Here is an 18,630-nt window from a genome sequence, read left to right on the forward strand (position 1 = left end):
TGCTCAACAAGGCCATCTGTCTGCGAGTGGTACACAGACGTTCTCAGGGCTTGTACAGGGAGCACTGTGCACAACTCTTTCATCAGGCAGGAGACAAAGGGGGCACCTTGGTCAGTTAATATCTCTTTGGGTATTCCTACGTGGGCAAAAATCTGTAGCAGCTCTCTCGCTATGGTCTTCGAATGGGTGTTGCACAGAGGCACCGCCTCTGGTTATCAGGTGGCATAATCCAGGACTATCAAGATATACTGGTGTCCTCGAGCGGACTTCTCTAATGGGCTGTCTAAGTCCATCGCAATCCTCTCAAAGGAGATATCAATAATAGGTAGAGGTAGCAACACGCCCCACAGCTGTGGCTGGGGCCCACGTAGCTGACACTCAGGGCAGCAGGCACAGTACCGCTGGCCTTCTACATAGACCCCAGGACAAAAGAACCTTTGCAGGATCAGGTCTAAGGTCCTCTCCACTCCAAGGTGACTGCCAAACAGGTGGCTACGGGCCAGGTCCATTGTGGTCCTCTGATGCCTCTGGGGCACTCAGAGTTGTTCCACCACCTGGGCCTGGACATTCACTACCTGGTGCAGTAGGTCCCCCTTGATTATGTAGTATGGCCCAGGGCCCTTGGCTTTCCCTTCCACCAGGACCCCATTTACCTCCAGGACTCCTTTACATATGTTTTGATACACCAAGTCGTCAGTTTGGTCCTTTGCAAAACTCAAGTTCAAGGGGGTCCTCCTCCTCCTCTTCCAGCCTAGAGGGTTCAGTGGTGATGGGCCCAGGCTTGGGCCCTCCCACCCCCTGTACTCTCCTCTGCTGAGCCAGTTCTGTCTCCCCCACAGCTAGGACTTGCCTCAGGTTTCCAGTCAGGATCCATGTTCCCAGGTGCTTGGCAGCCCTTCTCTCATGCTGAGACTTGTGGGGCTTCCCAGGTGGAGAGAATAGGTCTTGGGCAAACTCCTGGAAGGTTGGGGATGCTTCCTATAGTCCAATTCCCTTTGTGCAGTAATTTACCAAATCCGGGAAAGTCCCACCCAATCACTACTGGGTAGGGGAGCCTTGGGACTACCCCCACTGGCGCCTTTGCCACATTCCCCTGGACCTCTATCTGTACAGGGATGACTGAGTAATAGTTTACATCCCCATGTACGCAGGATACCCCAGTGCGCTTGGCCTGGGACAGCTGGTCCTGCCCCACTAGTTGCCCTGAGACTAGGGTGACTGCACTTCCCGAGTCCACCACGGCTGGGGTCTCTACCCCATTCATCTTAACTGAGTATACGGGTGGCGGGCTTTCACTAGTCACCATGGGTATCAGGCCACAGGACCCCACCCCATCCCTGAAGCCACACTGCATGGGCTCCTCCATGTGTGGACACTAAGCTGCTTTGTGTCCTATCTCTCCACATGCGTAACACCGACATCCACTATGCGGCAACTCTCTATTCTTTGGACTACCTGGCCTCGCCTCCTGACTCTCCTTTCCAGCAACTCCTGGACCCTTCATGGCCTCTCACTGCTCTCCCATCTCCTTCCTCCCACCTGCGGTCCTGCCCAAGGGTTCAGCGGGATGGGCCTTAGTGGCAAGAGTGGCTCGTTTGGCTGGTTGAGCATCTTCCCCGAGGGAGGGTCATGAGAGGCTCCTGGTAGATAGCTGTCTCCCTACAAGCACCAACATCTCATAGTAGGAGGAAGGGTCATTCCGGCTAACCTATCCTTGCAGATTGGGCAGAAGTCCCCACATGTATTGGTCCAGTACAACCATCTCTACAATCTTCTCTGGTATGTAGATCTCGGATTGTAGGCACCTTCAAGCCAGGTGGATTAGGTCAAACAGCTGGGACCTCTGTGTTTTCCCCTCTCAGTACCTCCATTCGTAAAACCGCTGGGTTCTAACAGCAGTGGTCACCCCAGATCTGGCCAGGATTTCTGTCTTCAACTGGGTATATTTGGCGGCTGTCTCCTCAGGCATATCAAAGTAGGCCTTCTGGGCCTTCCCACACAGGAATGGTGCCAGGATGCTAGCTCACTGGTTTTGGGGCCAACCTTCCCACGCGGCTGTCCTCTCAAAGGCTCAGAGGTAAGCCTCCACATCATCTTCTCCCATCATTTTCTGGAAGAAGTTACTAGCCCACTGGGATCAGGTCGTGTCTAAGCCATGTACTCGGGCAGTCAGGGTTTTCAGCTGCAGCACCACCTCTTCCAGGGTCGCTCAGTCCTGGGCAGCCTGGCTTACCAGCAGCTGGTTAGTTTCTTGTTTAGTTGTTTGTTCTGTTCTAGGTGGGGCTGCTGCAGGGTCTCACAACAGCATGGATCCCACCCCGACACCATGTGTGGCAGGGTCAGTCTCATTCCTGGGCCCCAGGTCCTCCATTCAGTCCACTGACCCCACCATGCAAACCCTGTTACCCTTGCTGGGGCAGGGGGTGGTCTGAGGGGAACCTGGTCCCCACCCACTTGTTCTGAGTTCCAGCCCAGGGACCCTGGATGGCCGCTACCAGCAAGGGCTGACTCCCTTCGCCCCTGCCCCTGCAGCAACTCTCCCTGGGCCACTTCCCCAGCTGATTCCCCCTGGTGCCTCCTTCTTCTGTTGGTAGCCATGGCAGCAAGTCCCCCTCCTTTGTTTGGCTCCTCTGGCTGAACAGGTCCTCACAGTTTCTGGTTGAGCTTCAGGTCCCCTGGACTGGGGCAGTCTAGGTCCATCCATCCCTCCCGCCACAGGGTGCTGAGGCTCCTCTCCTCTTTTGTGGTTTCTGGTGTTCCGTTTCGTCAAGTGAAGTCTCATCTCCTCCCCTTCCCTTCCCCTCCCCTGCATGGAGAAGGGCTTATAAAGGTAGCCCTGAGTGGGATCCCCTGGCTGTAATCGATTTAGGGCAGCCTATACCTCAGCATCTCCTACTCTGACTGTCAGCTCCGTCTCTGCCCTGTTTTTACTCCTTTCTTTTCCTCTCCTGGCCATACCCTGCCACAGGCTGTACGTAGAACTTCCCTGTGAAGTAGTTGGCAACTAGCCACTGTGAACCATTCCTTGGAGCCCTCAAATTTCATGGGCAAGAGGTGTGTCTGAGAGATAAGAGCAGTGAACTCTCACATAATATGGAGATATACCTCTCTCATAGAACTGGAAGGGAGCTTCAGTAATCCTCGAGTCCAGTCCCCTGCACTTGCTGCAGGACTTATCACCACCCCGACAGAATTTTTTTTTTAATCTATTTGCCCCGGATCCCTAATACGGCCTCCTCCACGATTGAATTCACAACCCTGGGGTTAGCAGGTCAAAGTTCAAACCACTGAGCCATCCCATCCATACCATGTGCCCCACCAGAAGCTACAGTGTGAAAAATGGGATATGAAGTACAGGAAAGAAAGGAGGTCAATGTGAGTCAGAAAACAGGAATTAGGTCAGGGTCTGTACTCAAAGAGCTGGTATAGTGTAGCTACATGTCCAAACTCTCCTGCTGTGAGCGCAGCTTCTGCTAGCAAAAAACTGCTTTGACCACTATAGCTTAAAATAATGGTACCCAGAAAAATCACTTGTAGGCCAGTATAAGTATCTAAACTAGGGCTTTTTCTGGGACAGAGCAGTTATAAAAGAATAACACCTGTAATTGATTTTGCTAAACTGGCAAAAGGTTCTAGTGAAACCTGGCTTTAGTTAAGTAACCTTATATTTTAGTAGTGACCCAGAGAATAAGTGCGAATCTGCCTGAGATCTCCAGTGCCGTGCTGTGCTTGTTTTGTAAATCAGTTAACAATAACAATAACTTAAACCAGTCATGGGATTGTGTACCGGGAAGTCCCAAACAGTAAAGTCAAAATGAAAGTGAAATCTGCTGAGTGACAAAATCTAACCAGTCAGCAGGAGGAAATAGCTTCAGAGATCAGATGAGCTCCAGCTGACGCTCTGTCGGAGTCTCTTCTACTTTAACCAAAGAGACAAGGCTCTAGAACTGCAGTGAATGGAGCAGGTCCTCTGAAAGGGACTTCCAGGGCTGCGTCTGGCTGGTGTTTCATTGTGGGTTCTGCATCATGGTGCTCCTCACGTAAGTAGGCTGTCTGGGGGCTAGGGACAGTCTGTTTCTTTAAGGTCAGGCTTTATGTGCAAACCTCTGGAGTCCATTCTCTTCTGAGTCTCTTAAGAGGACACCAACAACTGAAAAGGCCTACTCCTGTCTCAGTTGTTTGCTGTTTTTCGTGGGTCACCTAAGCTCGGTCTGACTGAAAGAGTTCTGGGAGAATTGGAGTTACTGATGTTTTTCCCAGTTAGATTGCTTTGTGTCCTCCACTCAGAGTACCAGGGTTTAAGTCAAGTCATATCAGAGCCAGCTTCCCCTATTGTTTACTCTGCAAATTTGGCACTGCATTCTGTACAGTCAGCTGTCTTTGTTTGCCTGGGATTTAGCGCAGCAAGAGGGGAGAGAAAGCAAACATTTTAAATGGGGGGAAAAAGATGTGACTGAAAAAGAATCTCAGAAATAGACATTTGGGCTCAACAGGCGGGTGAAACCTGAAACCACTGTCTGAGCTCTCTTTTTGTGGTGGCACAGGCTTCTCCTTGAAGAGATCTGCAGAAATGATTGACTGAAAAAGTAAAAGCTGGGTTATTAGCGGTTTTGTATTCTAGCTACCTAGATGGGGAAGGTACAAATTTAGCTACAACAGATCAGGAAAGGGATCTTGGAATTATAATGGATAGTTATCTGAAAACATCCACGCAGTGGGCAGCGGCAGTCAGTAAAGCAAATAGGATGTTAGGAATTATTAAAAAAGGGATAGAAAATAAGACTAAGAACATCTTACTTCCCCTATATAAAACTATGCTACGCCCACATCTTGAGTACTGCGTGCAGATGTGGTCTCCTCACCTCAAAAAAGATATATTGGTGTTAGAAAGAGTTCAGAAAAGGGCAACTAAAATGATTAAGGGTTTGGAATGGGTCCCATATGGGGAGAGGCTAGAGAGACTGGGACTTTTCAGTCTAGAAAAGAGGAGATTGAGGGGCGATATGATAGAGATATATAAAATCATGAATGGTGTGGAGAAAGTGAATACAGAAAAGTTATTTACTTGTTCCCATAATATAAGAACTAGAGGACACCAAATGAAAGTAATGGGTAGTAGGTTCAAAACTAATAAAAGAAAATTTTTCTTCACATAGCGCACAGTCAACCTGTGGAACTCCTTGCCGGAGGAGGCTGTGAAGGCCAGCGCTCTAACAGAGTTTAAAATAGACCTTGATAAATTTTTGGAGGTTAGGTCCATAAATGGCTATTAGCCAAGGGTAAAGTATGGTGTCCCTAGCCTTTAGTCAAAGGCTGGAGACAGATGGCAGGAGACAAATTGCTTGATCATTGTCTTCGGTTCACCTCCTCTGGGGCACCTGGCACTGGCCACTGTCGGCAGACAGGATACTGGGCTGAATGGACCTTTGGTCTGACCCAGTATGGCCATTCGTATGTTCTTATGTGCTTACACACAGTCAGATATCCCTGTCACTGTATGCATCTCCTGGGCCTGATAGTGAGCTTACAACTGGACCACTGCTGAGCAACCTGCGTGATTTTAGTGGAGCAATATAACCCTGAAAACACAGGGTAACTGAGAGCAGCATCAGACCCCATGGTTTTTAGTTTTCACGTTAGAAGTGGCCATTAAGGCCCAGACGCACAAAGGGGTTAATTCTGGGGTTTAGGCACCTCAGCCCTATTGTTGGCTCCACTGTTATCCAGAAAACCTCCACTGGATCTTCTAGGCACCTAATCTCCCTTGGCACCTACATTTTCAGAGTGGACGTTTCCTCCCTTCTTGGACTGCTGCCTCTCTGAATGCATCTGGAGGCCTAAGCCCTGGAGTGAGCGCAGCAGCAGGGCAGACAGGGCTTCAGCCACTGAGCGGCCTAACTCTCCAGGGTGCCCACTCCCATAGGCATGCTCAGAGACTGCGGGTGGGAGTGGGGTCCTAGTCAAAATCGGGAGGGGAGGGGATGCAGCAGAGGTATCTGCCTTATACCTCAGCCCAGCGGTTGGGTGGGATGGGAGGGGCCAGGTTTAGTACTCCCCTGACTGCCAGAGGAGGGTCTCCTGCTGGTCCACTGTAGAGGAGCCCTTATGCTGGTGGGAGGGAAATTGTCTCTGTAGTCCAGGGCTTTGAGAGCCCCCCACCAGGCAGGGAACCCAGCCCTGATCCACTGCTCCAATTGTTTTGTTACAGCCCTCTCTTAAGAGCTGGGGATCAAATCCTGCCTCGGCCTCTGTCTCTGGGGTGGTGTGGAACTGAACCGGGTTCTTTGGCCTCCTGGACAATTCCACTGGCTGTTTTGCTCGGAGCAAGGCAGGTGCCTAACTCTTTCCCAAAAGAAGTGGCCACAGTGCCCAAAGTACCTGGCCCAGGTAGCACGTGCTTGGTCGTGGGTGGCTGGCAGCACTCGGCACCTGCCTACAGCCTGGACTTAGGCGCCTATCTCTGAAAGAGTGGGGCTCTTAGCACACCCCTCTCTCCTTGGTGTCTCATCATGGCCAGCTTCGGCGGCTCCCTGCTTAGGATGCTGCCTTTTTGGGTCCCGCTTTAGGGCACTCCTCTCTCCCCAGTCAATGTACCAGGAGATACACCCATCTCATAGAGCTGGAAGGGACCTCAGGAGATCATTGAGTCCAGTCCCCTGCCCTCTTGGCAGAATCAAGGACCATCCATGGCAGATCTTTCTTCCACCCCCCCACCCCCATATCCCTAAATGGCCTCTTCAACAATTGAACTGACAACCCTGGGTTTAGCAGGCCAGCACTCAAACCACAGGAGCCAAGGCCCCTCACGCAGACTTGGTGGATTGCACTTTTGTTTCTGGGATTCTCTAGGCACATAAAAGGGTGGGGCCCTGAGGCTCAGTGTTACAAGCCTGAGCCTTTCCACAGATCCCATCTTGAACCCTTGGATTGAAAGACTGAGGTTTTCTCCTCTGATTAAAAACAGCACCTCTTTCAACAACCAAGCAGCTGAATCAGTTTACATGAGGCTAGCTGGTAGCACAGGGGGAAACTCTCATATGATATCACAGGAAATGGTGAAACTGGGTTCAGCCTTGTTATGCTAAGAGAAGCTGATGAAAACATTTTGACATCAGCAGGCTTTGGGTCTGGCCGTGTGTGATCGTTATTCCCAGTGAAATCGCAATTGTTTGTGTAAGTCACAAGTATCCACATCAGCCCTTTCATTTGTACAGTTAGCACTACAGGGACCATGCGGCTCAGGAGGGCTTCTAATGCACAGATCAGTAACTAGCTGCCTTCCGGCTGCAGAGCAAACCTTCCGCAGGTTACATGTGTGGGCTACAGAGCCGGAACTGAGCCAGAAAGGACCCAGCTCTCCTTTCGCACCCCTGGGTGAGTTCACAGATCAGATAGTTAGAGGAGAGCAGCTTTCTATGTGCAAACGGTGCACGTGTCACTTGGACATCATTATGGGAGACAATAAGAGTGCAGAATTACAGAGCCCCAAAATGCCCCGATGAGAGTGTCTCGGAGAGGTCGCTGCGCTCGTCTGTATCTTCACCAAACGAAGCAAGCAGTCCTGCAGCACCTTACAGACTAATGCTATTTTTTTCTGAGGTGATGAGCTTTCATGGCAGGACAGCACTTTAATGGTACATTCATCTGGATTAGATAAAGAGAGCTGAGCCTCAGTGCAGTAGGAAAATTCCCACCTCCAGTTACAAATTCCCAAGCGTCAGAAGCTGACCTGAACACCTGTGTGCCTTCCCGTTCCCTGCCACCATCAGGTACATTCCATTTATTTAGTCGCGTGCTTCTTCACATGCATTCCAGTACAGCCAGTTACAGATTATCTCTGCACTGATAAAGACACACCTATGCTGTGTGTGCAGCAAACACAACAGCTGTATTCCAGTTCAGTGGTTCTCAACCAGTGATATGCATATCCCTGGAGGTACACCAAGGTCTTCCCGGGGGTACGTCAACCCCCCTAGATATTTCCCTAGCTTTATAATAAGTTACCTAAGACACACTAGTGAAGACCGTACAAACTAAAATTTCATACTACACACAATGACTTGTTTATACTGCTCTGTGTACCGCACAGTGAAATGTAAGTGCACTATTTATATTCCAGTTGAGTTATTTTGTAATTATGTGGTAAACCCAAGGAAGTAAGCAATGTTTCAGGAACAGCATGCTGTGGCAAGTTTGTATTTTTATGTGTGATTATTTATATAACTGAGTCATTTTTAAGTGAGGCGGAGATGTAACTTAAAGGTAAGCAACATATTCCTGACTCCTGAAAGGGATATCTTAGGCTACGTCTATACTAGGTATAACAGTCGACTGCTGATACGCAATTTTAGCTATGTGAATTGAGTAGCTAAAATCGACTTATCCGCGGTCAATTTTAATGTCTGTTTACAGAGAAGGTCAACGAGACCATTTCTGCCATTGGCCTTCCTTAATCTTTGTTGGTTGCGAGGAGTTCCAGGGTTGAAGTTGACCCCAGAAAGTGCCATTTTGTGAATGCACGAAACAAAACCCTGGAAGATCAACCAGGAGCAGGTTGATCTTCTGCGGTAGTATAGACCTAGCCTTAGTCTGGAAAAGTTGAGACATGATTCTAATTGTTGTGGCCCCCAAGGCCGATTTGTAATTTGAGGCTGGAGCTGTAACAGTGGTTTTCACCATTTAGGCCAGAATTCACGTCTGTTTGGACCCAAAATGGTTTGGCAAAGACTAGCAGGGATCAATCAGTAGGAAACAACGCTACAGCTGTGCAGAATGGAGTAGGGCCAGAGGGGGAAACAGAAGGCAAAGGATCAGGTTTGAATTTCTGGATGTTTTCAATTTCTAACAGTGGGGGCGGGGGGGGGGGCAGCCATTCTAGTTCGCATCATCCAGAATGACCCATGCAATCAGGAAGCAACTTAGGGTGTGCACTAGACATGTTCAAGTTCATGGCAATTCATCCAGAATACTAAAGGAAACAGGGCACCTTTCCCCTCCCTTCCTTTTCTCTCCCCTCCCCCCGCCCCCCACTTGTTTGTGTTCACTGTGGTTTAGTTCCTCCCAGCTGTGGTCAGATGACTTAGTCATTCTGTTATTTCTGCCAAGTCCTGAGAGCGTGAGCAGGCCCTCTGCTCTGGGGCTGGCGAGGCTGCTGTTTCTGTGACATGGAGCTTCTTCAGGTTTTTCCCTTCTCATGTTTTCTTCTTCCCTGATGTCTCTGCTGCTCTGATTTTTTTTGTCTCTCCTTCCCCTGTTCCTTCAGTTTCCCACCCTCTCGCTGGCTGGCTGAACCAGGACCCCAGCAGTTTCAGGCTGGAAGGGGCTGGGTGACTGATGTTGCTTTGGAGAGTTGCCTGATTTACTCAGCTCCTACCCCTGACACCCTCCATGTGCATCAAGAGAATGAGGGAACAAGCAGATGCAGTAGAAAATGACAAGGGCCCCAGGCCCTTCCCATATGTGGTGCCAGTAGCAGAGCTGTGGCCTTGGTGATGCTCTTTTACCAGGGACAGAGAAAGCCTGGGGATCAATTACCACATGTGGGGATGGGAGAGGAAGAGTTGCTCTTCCCTCTTGGTAGGCCCCAGCTGTGCCCATCCAAAAATGGCTGCATGTGGCATGTAATGATGATGTCATTCATGTGTTATTGGCTTTCCTGTCTGTTGCCTGCTCCTTTAAAACAGCTACAGCCGGCAGGGACCGGCAGCCCTTGGGGAGGCAGAGTCTCTGTGGGCTCTGGGGAGGGATGGACGGGGGGCTGCACGCAGTTCCTTCCTGTCTTTGTTATTCTCCTGCATCTAAGCTGAAACGCCCTGGGACTGGAAGGACGGGTGTGCTTTTTGTGAAGGAGAGAGCAGCACCAGCCACAGGCAGGCTTACCTCCCGGCGAGCTCAGCCCAGCCTTTCGCAGTCCCAGGAGAGGTGCTTCGGGGAGTTGCTCTGGTTCACGTTTGCTGTCACAAAGGGACTCCAAAGTGGTGTGAGGCCCACCCCACAGAACAGCCCTGTTTACCGCCACCCCCACATTTCCCCCAGGTGCTGAGCTGGCTCTGCTCAGACCTGTCCATGGGTGGCTGGAGGTGGGAGGGGTAACTGAGCCATGCCTTCACTGAGGCTACCCCACCGCAGTGGTGGCACATGGAGAGAGTGGCTCTCTGGGCTGCCCTGAACAGTGCCAGGGACCACGCTGGCTTCCATCAGTCACAGAAAGCAGTGTGTGAGCTGCCGCTCCTCCAGCCTAGAGCTGGGCCCTGAGTCTGCGCCAGCTGGGCTGACTCGGGGCTGCTGAACGCCATGGAATGCCAGGGCTGGCCTTGGGCATTTGGCCGAGACTAAAAGCCACGACCCTCTCTGGGCTGAGGGCACATCAGAGACTGCGCGGGCTCTCCTTGGCAGAGCAGGGCCTCACCTCACTGCCTGGGCCTTCTCCTGGCAATACTGGGTTGTAGAGTGCTGGCTTCACCCCCACCCCACTCCATCCCCCGTCCCCACCAGTTGCATTTCAGTGCTGCCACTAGCAGTATCTGCGCCAGTACAGTACTGTGTGTCCAGTCAGGGCCAGGGAACGGCTTTGGGCTGGTCCGTCACTGCTGAGTTTGGCACAAGCCCATCATTATCAATTTTCTCAATTTGACAATTAACATGGACACTTATTACTTCCTATGTGTATTGCTGTTGGTGAGAGGTTGGCGGTGGGGACACGAGTGGAGCTAGGCCAGTGCCTCTATTTTTTTTTTTTCTACCCACGGGTGAAGTAATCGGCTGGCTGGCACCTGACTCTCTCCAGGGCCACTGCCCAAGTGCTCAGCTTGCAGGGAAACTGCTGCAGGGCCCGAGACACTGGGGCACCAGGTGCAGGGTGGGCCGTGGGGAGAAGGGCAAGCCAGGGTGTTCGCTTTCTCCATCCCAGGGTATGACAGTGTCTGCACCTTCTGCGACAGCTGTGGGTCTCCCCTGGCTGGGGACCAGGCTGTGTGAGGCACGCGGGGTATCCCCCTTCTGGTACCAGACAGAAGCAGGTGTGTTTTTATCCCTATATGGGAGGGGGACAGTGTTCCCTGTAAGCTGACTGCATGGGCGGCCGCCCCCCCAGAAGGATTTGGGTACTGACCAGCTGATTAGCAGAGCCACCAGGAGCAAAACGGGCTGTGAGTGAGCTCATCCGCACAGGCCTCACTTCCCCAAAGTGTGTTCTGCCTGTGGAGGGGGAAAAAAACCAGAGGGAAGAGCTGGGTGAGGGCCAACGTTGGAAAAGCAGAGGTGTCCAGTTTAAAACTGGAGGAATGACCTCCGGAGGACAAGCCCCCAGCCCTGCGAGAGGCCCCCCGCTGTGGAAGAGTTTGTGGATGGGGAGAGCTTCTGGCTGGCATGCCAGGGACCGGGTCAGTGACAGCAGAGCTGCAGCAGCCTCTCAGCCTGGCCCCTGGGCCGGGGACACCAGATCCCTGCAGGGGTCCTGGCTGGGCAGAGCAGAATTGTGCCAGCCAAGTCTCCTGTCACAAAGGAGGCCACCCCACTGCTGACTGGTTCTGTGCCAGGCAGGAGCCATTCAGCCCTGGCATGGCCTGCGTGGGGCCGGGGCTTGTCCTCCTTCCCCCTGCATTCTTGGCCAGGGGGCTGTGCTCTGCCCCTTGCAGGGCAGTGGTCACCTCTGCCTGGGGAGGGAGGGAGCAGGGCCATGCTGCCGTGGGGCTGCTGCCCCTGGGTTGCTGCAGACACAAGTGGGGGAGGCAGTGCTCCACCAGCTGTTCCCATCCAGTTTCTGTGTGCCGATTTCATGCCTCAGCTGGAATGGCTCTTACCAACATCTAAGCTGTCAGGTGCTGCCAAGCCTAGTTATTGTCTCCTAACTAAACACACCCTTTGCCGGCTCCCACGCTGACCTGGCACCTGCTCTCAGGCCCAACTCCCCTCCCATAACCAGGCCCTGAACCCAAGACAGCCAAGTAGCTTGGGGCTTTATTTGTTGCTGTGACACCCTCCCCCAGGTCTCACCCCCCTGTGGATGGGGCAGGCTGCAGCAGGAGACTGGGGTCTGTTGGGGAGGGTGGCAGGGCATCCCTGGCAGATGTTCCTGCCCTGTAGTTCTCCTGGCATTCAGCCACTTTTGAGCTGTGCATGTCTGTCTGTTGCAGAACGCTGGAGGCCACGAGTAAGCGCAGGAGCCCATTGGAGCTTCGCCGGCCCAGTGCCCAGAGAAGCCATCGGCACCTGAAGTGAGGTATTGATGGTGAGGGGTAAGGCTGAGTGAACTGGGCCCCTCCTCTCCTAACAGTGTGTGAGCTGGGGAAGGGGGCACCCCTGCATGGCAGGGGCTAAGCCCTTGCCTTGGTGGTCTGTTGGTTTGTTCAGCGATCCCTCTGCCGTCAGGGAGAGACGGGGTTTCGGTCCCTGTCCAGGGCTCTCAGCATAGGGGCTGGAAGCACTGAGGTTCCCAGGAGCTACCTGTGCGGTGGCTTCACCCAGGGCCCTGAGCACAGCACAGCAGTCCCACTATGATACGCACAAAACAGGTGTGAGACTGTGGCTTAGCTACTGTCCCTGTGTCCACGCCCCCTGCAATGCTGTCAGGCTGTGGGAGACCTGAGGCAGCAAGTGGCCTAGTCGCTTGGTGGCGACAGCCAATGGGGTGCTGAGGGCAGGCTCCAAGGCAGCTCAGTGGCCTTCTCCTGGTGGGGAGCTGTTCAACTGAGTGAGGGGCACAACAGGGAGGCTGCCCCACCACAGGGAACACAGCACAATCCTGGGACTATGCCTGAGGCAGCCAATTCCTCCCTCTCAGAAGCGTTCAGTGCCAGGTGTGGTGTAGGTGGGGCCCACTCGCTCCCAGTCCCATGTTGGTATCTACAGGCAGACCTAGCCCGCAAGTCGTCCTCAAGCGGCTGAGCCCTTTCCATGCACAGACCTGCTAGAGAATCAATTTTTATGCTGATTTTGTTTTTCAGCCTAACCCACAAGCCCCAGAAAGCAGAGCAAAGGCAGCCAAGGAGCCGAGCGAGACGTGGCCAGGCAAGGCCGTCAGAAAGTCAGGCTGAACGAGAGAGAGGAACTGCCACTACAGGTTTGTGCCTACCTCGCCTGTCTCCTGGGGGCCTAGGAACCACGTCAGATTGGGTAGTTCCTTCCAGAGGGACTCGCGTAGCTAATTACCACTGCGGGTGCCACCGTCCCACAATTGGAAGCTCACCCCTCATGGGTGTTCTCCCAGGGTTCATGCAGCTTTTCACCAGACCTGAAATCAGGCATGCTTTCCCTGGCTGGTGCTTTCCTAGGCACTTCCAGTAAATGAGGCTGAGGTGCTCACACTGTCAGGCTGGCAACTGGGGCCTAATCACTGACTCACAGTCCAGCAGAGATAAGTTTGTTTCTGGGAAGTCCCACCCCGCGGAGCTCACTGGTGTACGTGACTGCTTGTTTAAACTGAACCTGGCCATGTGGCTGGGCAGCTGAGGATGGAGTGGAGAGTAAACAACCTGGCAAAGCTCAACCCGTCCTCCCTCCCAATCAGCCGCTTTACCGAGGAGATGCTTTTGTTAGTGCTTGTTTGCTGATTAAGGCCGTAATGAGTCATGGTCACAATTACTGGCACTGTCTCAGCTGGAGCAGGCAGGCTTGTTTTGCACAGTTAGGCACTTTCGTTTTCCTTCCCGAGGAAACGGATTGCCTGGCCAGCAAGGGATTAGTTACACAGGCCACGTGCTCTCCCCTGTGGAGCCCACACCTCTTCCATGGCTGGCCATCCCCTGGGGAAGTCATGCGGGGGGTGGGACACATGCAGAAAAGTGAGAACTTGGCCCATTTGCCTTTACTTCTCTTAGTATCGGCTGGAAGAAGCGTGTTCATGAGCTCTAGCGCGCCACTGCTGATGGCTCGTTTTCCGCTGTCTCCCCTCCCGCCAAACCCTGAAGGGGAGGACGTGGAACAGTGAAATGGGTGTCAGTTTCTAATGTGGGGTGGTGCTCTGATATCTCCCTCCCCCCCGTAAGGTCCCATATCACTGGGCCTTCAGCTGAGGCAAAATGAGTATCAGGAGGGTGCACAACTGGCTGGATAACTACCCTCTGAGGATGGTTATTAAGTCATGAAGCTTGAAGTCATGCTGGAAGGGAATAATGAATGGGTTTCCACAGGGATCTCTTTTGGGACCAATTCTATTCAATATCTTCATCAATGATTTAGCTATTGGCATGGAGAGTACGCTGAGTAAGTTTGACGATGATACCAATCTGGGAGGGGCTGCAACTGCTTTGGAGGATAGGGTCATAATTCAAAATGATCTGGACAAACTGGAGAAATGGTCTGAGGTAAACAGGATGAAGTTCAATAAGGACAAATGCAAAGTGCTCCACTTAGGGAAGAATAATCATTTTCACACATACAGAATAGGAAGTGACTCCCTAAGATGGAACACTGCAGAAAGAGATCTGGGGGTCATAGTGGACCACAACTTAAATATGAGTCAACAGTGTGATGCTGTTGCAAAAAAAAAACAAAAAACAAAAAACAAAAACAAAAAAAACCCAAAAAAAACATGATTCTGGGATGCATTAACAGGAGTGCTGTGAGCAAGGTCATTCTTCTGCTCTACTCAGCACTGATTAGACCTCAGTTGGCGTACTGTGTCCAGTTTTGGGCGCCACATTCTAGAGGGATGACAAGAAATTGGAGAAGGTCCAGAGAAGAGCAACAAGAATGATTAAAGGTCTAGAGAACATGAGCTATGAGGGAAGACTGAAAGAACTGGGCTTGTTTAGTTTAGAAAAGAGAGGACTGAAAGGGGACATGATACCACTTTACAAGTACCTAAAAAGAATGTTATAAGGAGGAGGGAGAAAAATTGTTCCCCTTGGCCTTTGAGGATAGGACAAGGAGCAATGGGCTTAAACTGCAGCAAGGGAAATTTAAGATGAACTTTAGGGAAAAACTTCCTAACTCAGGGTGGTTAAACACTGGAATAAATTGCCTAGGGAGGTTGTGGAATCTCCATTTCTGGAGATATTTAAGAGCAGATTAGATAGACATCTATTAGGGATGGTCTAGATCCTACTTGGTCCTGCCGTGAGGCCAGGGGACTGGTCTTTATGACCTCTCAAGGTCCATTCCAGTTCTAGTGTTCTATGATGCCTTTCAGTTCTTGGCAACATCACCAGAAAAAACTGCCAACTCCCTGCAGCAGCTGAGCTGTGCTGCCCAATCGTTATCACTTGCCTGTCCTCAAGCTGCCAGCCTCCACCTGGGCTACGTCAGACAAGCGCCTGGGTCCTCACTTCACAGAGCTGTATGTCAGCCCCCCTGCCACTGCCCTGGGTACCCTCCAGTGAGCACTGCCCCACCAGCAGAGCTAGGGTGGTGAGACAGTGCCTCTGGGCTGTCTCATGTATCACCTGTCATGTTCTGGCTGCAGGGGCATCATGCTTGGCACTGACCTGAAAAGGCAGAGGGCAGGGGATGAGCCAGTAAAATGACCATCTCCTGGCTTGTCAGCAAAGCAAACTGGCTGTGGGATTGCTAAGAGAACTGAGCCTCACGCATGTGTTTCTCGTCACATTTTGAACAAGAGCCCCACTTCACAGGCAGCTGCGGTTCTAACCTTTGTCTCTGCCCAGTGCTGGGGTCAGGAAAGCTTGTTTGCTTCTGGTTTAATGGTGAAAGGTTCCCTTGTTAAGTCACAAATTTTTTTTCTTTTCTCTTCTTGCGCCTTCCCTGAGGAAGGAAAAGCCCCTATTTTCCACATGCAGGAAACAAACAGGAAGTGCAGCAGCCCCTCTTCTGAACAAGCAGCAGCCTTTGAACAGGGCTCTTCAGCCCCATGCTAGACCTCTGTCTCGTCAGCTAACCAAGTGCCTCCTTTACCAATGGGAGCAATGGGATAAGATTGCCCACACACCAGAGAAGTCAACTGATGGCAGCCAGTGGGAAAAATCTCCTACGACCAGGGATGGGACAGTAGCTGGGCACAGCCCAGAGTCATTACAGAGTTCTTTCCCAGGTGTCTGCCTGGCAGGTCTGACCCACAGGTTCAGGATCTGCCTGATTGCTAGATTTGAGGTCACCAAGGAATTTTCCTCAGGTCACAGTGGTAGCGACCCTGAAGGGTTCTGCCTTCCTCTGTGGCAGGGTCACTTGCAGGTTTACACTAGTGTAAATGGTGGATGCTCTGTAATTTGGTCTTTAAACCGTTCTTTGAGGCCATCAGTAACTCAGCCAGAGGTCAGGTGTCTGTTACAGGACAGGGTGGATGAGGGTCTGGGGCTGGCCATGTGCTGGTCAGAGAAGGTGATCACATTGGTCCATTCTGGCCTTACAAGTACACGAGGGCCGTGTATACGCTAGCCCAAATCTTTGAAATGGCCATGCAAGATTACTAATGAGGCGCTGAAATACATATTCAGCGCCTCATTTGCATGCCGCCAGCTGCGGCTCTTCGAAATTGCCGCATCTCACTGCCGCGTGGCTCAGCCACACAGGGCTCCTTTTCAAAAGGACCTCACCAACTTCCAAATCCCCTTATTCGTATCTGCTGATAGGAATAAGGGGATTTCGAAGTTCCCAGGGTCCTTTCGAAAAAGAGCCCCTGTCTGGATGAGCCACGCGGCAGCGAGATGTGGCAATTTTGAAGGGCCGCAGCTGGTGGCATGCAAATGAGGTGCTGAATATGTATTTCAGCGCCTCATTAGTAATCTTGCACGGCCATTTTGAATATTTGTAGTGTACATCCAGTGTAGATGTAGCCGAGCAATAGTAAATTTTTACCCCTACTGGACCACACCCACGAGAAGGGGCTGCACCACTCCCACTGGGATATAGTCGAGTCAGTGGTGTGAACATTGAAACTGAGGGCTCTCGCCATTTGTTTCTCACAGCAGGGCTCACCAAGGAGACTACCGTGGTTGGGAGGAGCTCGTGAGAACACTAGAATGAGTTGGTTGAAGATGAGAACCAGGGCACACCTGCTCTCCTGGGTCATCTTCCTGCTGGCTGCAGGGTCCCTTTCCTTGATGCTCTATGCGCTGGTGTGGGAAGCAGGGAATATCATCAACCTCCCCAACAAAAGAATCGGCTTCTACAACTTCTGCCTGTGGAACCAGACAGCTGGCGAGGTGCAGTGCCTACAAGTCCAGGACCTGAGGGAGCTGGGCGTTGGCCAAGTTGAGCTAGTGATGGCCAGGCTTTGCGTCTACACTGCCCAGGTCCTGTGTCTCTTCTCCCCCTATTTCATCCTGCAGACCCAGTGCACAAACGACAGAAAGGCGTGGGAAGTGGTCCTGGTGGTTCTAGGCCTCTCGGTGACACTTCTGGCAGGTGGCCTCAGCTTGTTTCTGTTCCAGACCTGGGTGTGGATCCACCTCTCCGAACTCAGTGCGGGTTTCCTGGCCCTAGCAGGGGCTCAGGCCCTACTGGTGCTCCAGCTGTTTGCTGCTGCCACACACCTCCTGCGGCTCCAGGGGGCTCAGGTGAAGGGTAACCCTGCCCCTGAGAAGCACGCCCCACCCTTCCAGGTCTGAAGGCAGAGAGGGAGGAAGCCATAGTGCTAGCTTATGGCAATGAAATTCAAAGGGCTGCGTAGGAACTTACCAATTAAGTGTTTATAATCAGCCGATAGCCCCTATAGCCTGCTCTTGTGTACTGCTCTCTGGCCTTGTTGCGGCCCTTGAGGAAAGAATGGGTAGTCGGGGCCGTGACAGCAAACTGCAAAGAGTTCTAAGCACTTGCTGACAGCTGTAAGCCAAATCAAGACTCACTTCCGCAGCCAAACAGAGAAGGGTCCCTGCAGCCTCAAGAGCGGGGCAGGGCTGCTGGCATGTCTGAGCTCATTGGATCGGGGGTGCCTAGGGGGAGTAGGCACAAAATTTTCAACTACATCGTCAGTGCCTAGCACAAAGGGAGCTCAGGAAAGGTTCCCCGCTCTTTTCTAGCTCCGTTAGGTAATTTCAGCTGCTGTGTGCCTAATCTGCTCCCCACTAAAGGAGGTGTGGCTATGGTTGAGCTCAGACAGGTGACTGTGCGAGAGGCCATGCCCATGACGGTTGGAAACCTTTTCCCGCCCAGCCGCGTGCATTCAAGCCTATCTGCAAAGCACTTCAAAGGAGGTGCTCATGGTTTATATGATACCATGGCAGAAAATGCCGGTCAGAAGGCTGAGCAATGGGTGCTGAGCCTTCCCTAGTATGCAGATTTGGTGTGGAATGGAGCAAAGCATCACCACCTGCTACTTGTCCCTGCAAAGGAGATGGGGGCGACATGGCTGTCCAAGGCGGAGAAGGCACCCGCTGGCCTCTCCACACCATGCGGCAGGCTCAGGGGCAGGGCAGAGTTGGAGCATGGTGGTGGAATGGTGCAGGAGAACATGGTCCACTGCTGCCATATGTGCCCTCTGGTTGAGTAATTCGTGTGCCTCAGCACAGCCTGTATCCACACCATTGCAATAATCTTTGTACACAATATGCCTTGTGCATGATCATTTGAAAACCAGTAACTTGCTGCTCAGTATTCCTGCCTGAGATAGGAACCTGGGGCGGTATTCAGAGTTGTAGGTAAAACCAGAACTTGTGACTGAAGTGTGTTTAAACCACAGCAGGGGAGGCTGGTGACCATGTCAGCCCTAGACCAGGGACCCTGGTTGCATCTCTG

The 18,630-nt window shown here is 52.1% G+C and overlaps 1 protein-coding gene across 2 annotated transcripts; it reads left to right on the top strand.

Annotated features, from left to right (window-relative positions):
• Positions 1–3,869: 3,869 nt before the first annotated feature.
• Positions 3,870–18,612, top strand: TMEM140 (transmembrane protein 140). 2 transcript variants are annotated; one of them, XM_075011117.1, is made up of 4 exons: positions 3,870–4,040; positions 12,135–12,220; positions 12,945–13,060; positions 16,863–18,612. In XM_075011117.1, the coding sequence occupies exon 4, from the start codon at positions 16,917–16,919 to the stop codon at positions 17,502–17,504; it is 588 nt and encodes a 195-aa protein (XP_074867218.1). In that variant the 5' UTR covers positions 3,870–4,040; positions 12,135–12,220; positions 12,945–13,060; positions 16,863–16,916; the 3' UTR covers positions 17,505–18,612. The 2 variants fall into 2 exon arrangements, with proteins under 2 accessions (XP_074867218.1, XP_074867227.1); XM_075011126.1 differs by having other exon boundaries at positions 16,866–18,612.
• The last annotated feature ends 18 nt before the right edge of the window (positions 18,613–18,630 follow it).

The sequence above is a fragment of the Carettochelys insculpta genome, chromosome 1 (assembly GCF_033958435.1).
Source record: "Carettochelys insculpta isolate YL-2023 chromosome 1, ASM3395843v1, whole genome shotgun sequence".
NCBI classification, from domain to species: domain Eukaryota; kingdom Metazoa; phylum Chordata; order Testudines; family Carettochelyidae; genus Carettochelys; species Carettochelys insculpta.

Excerpts from the sequence above, each read along its gene's own strand:
- TMEM140 (XM_075011117.1), top strand. The coding sequence starts at position 16,917 with ATGAGTTGGTTGAAGATGAGAACCAGGGCACACCTGCTCTCCTGGGTC.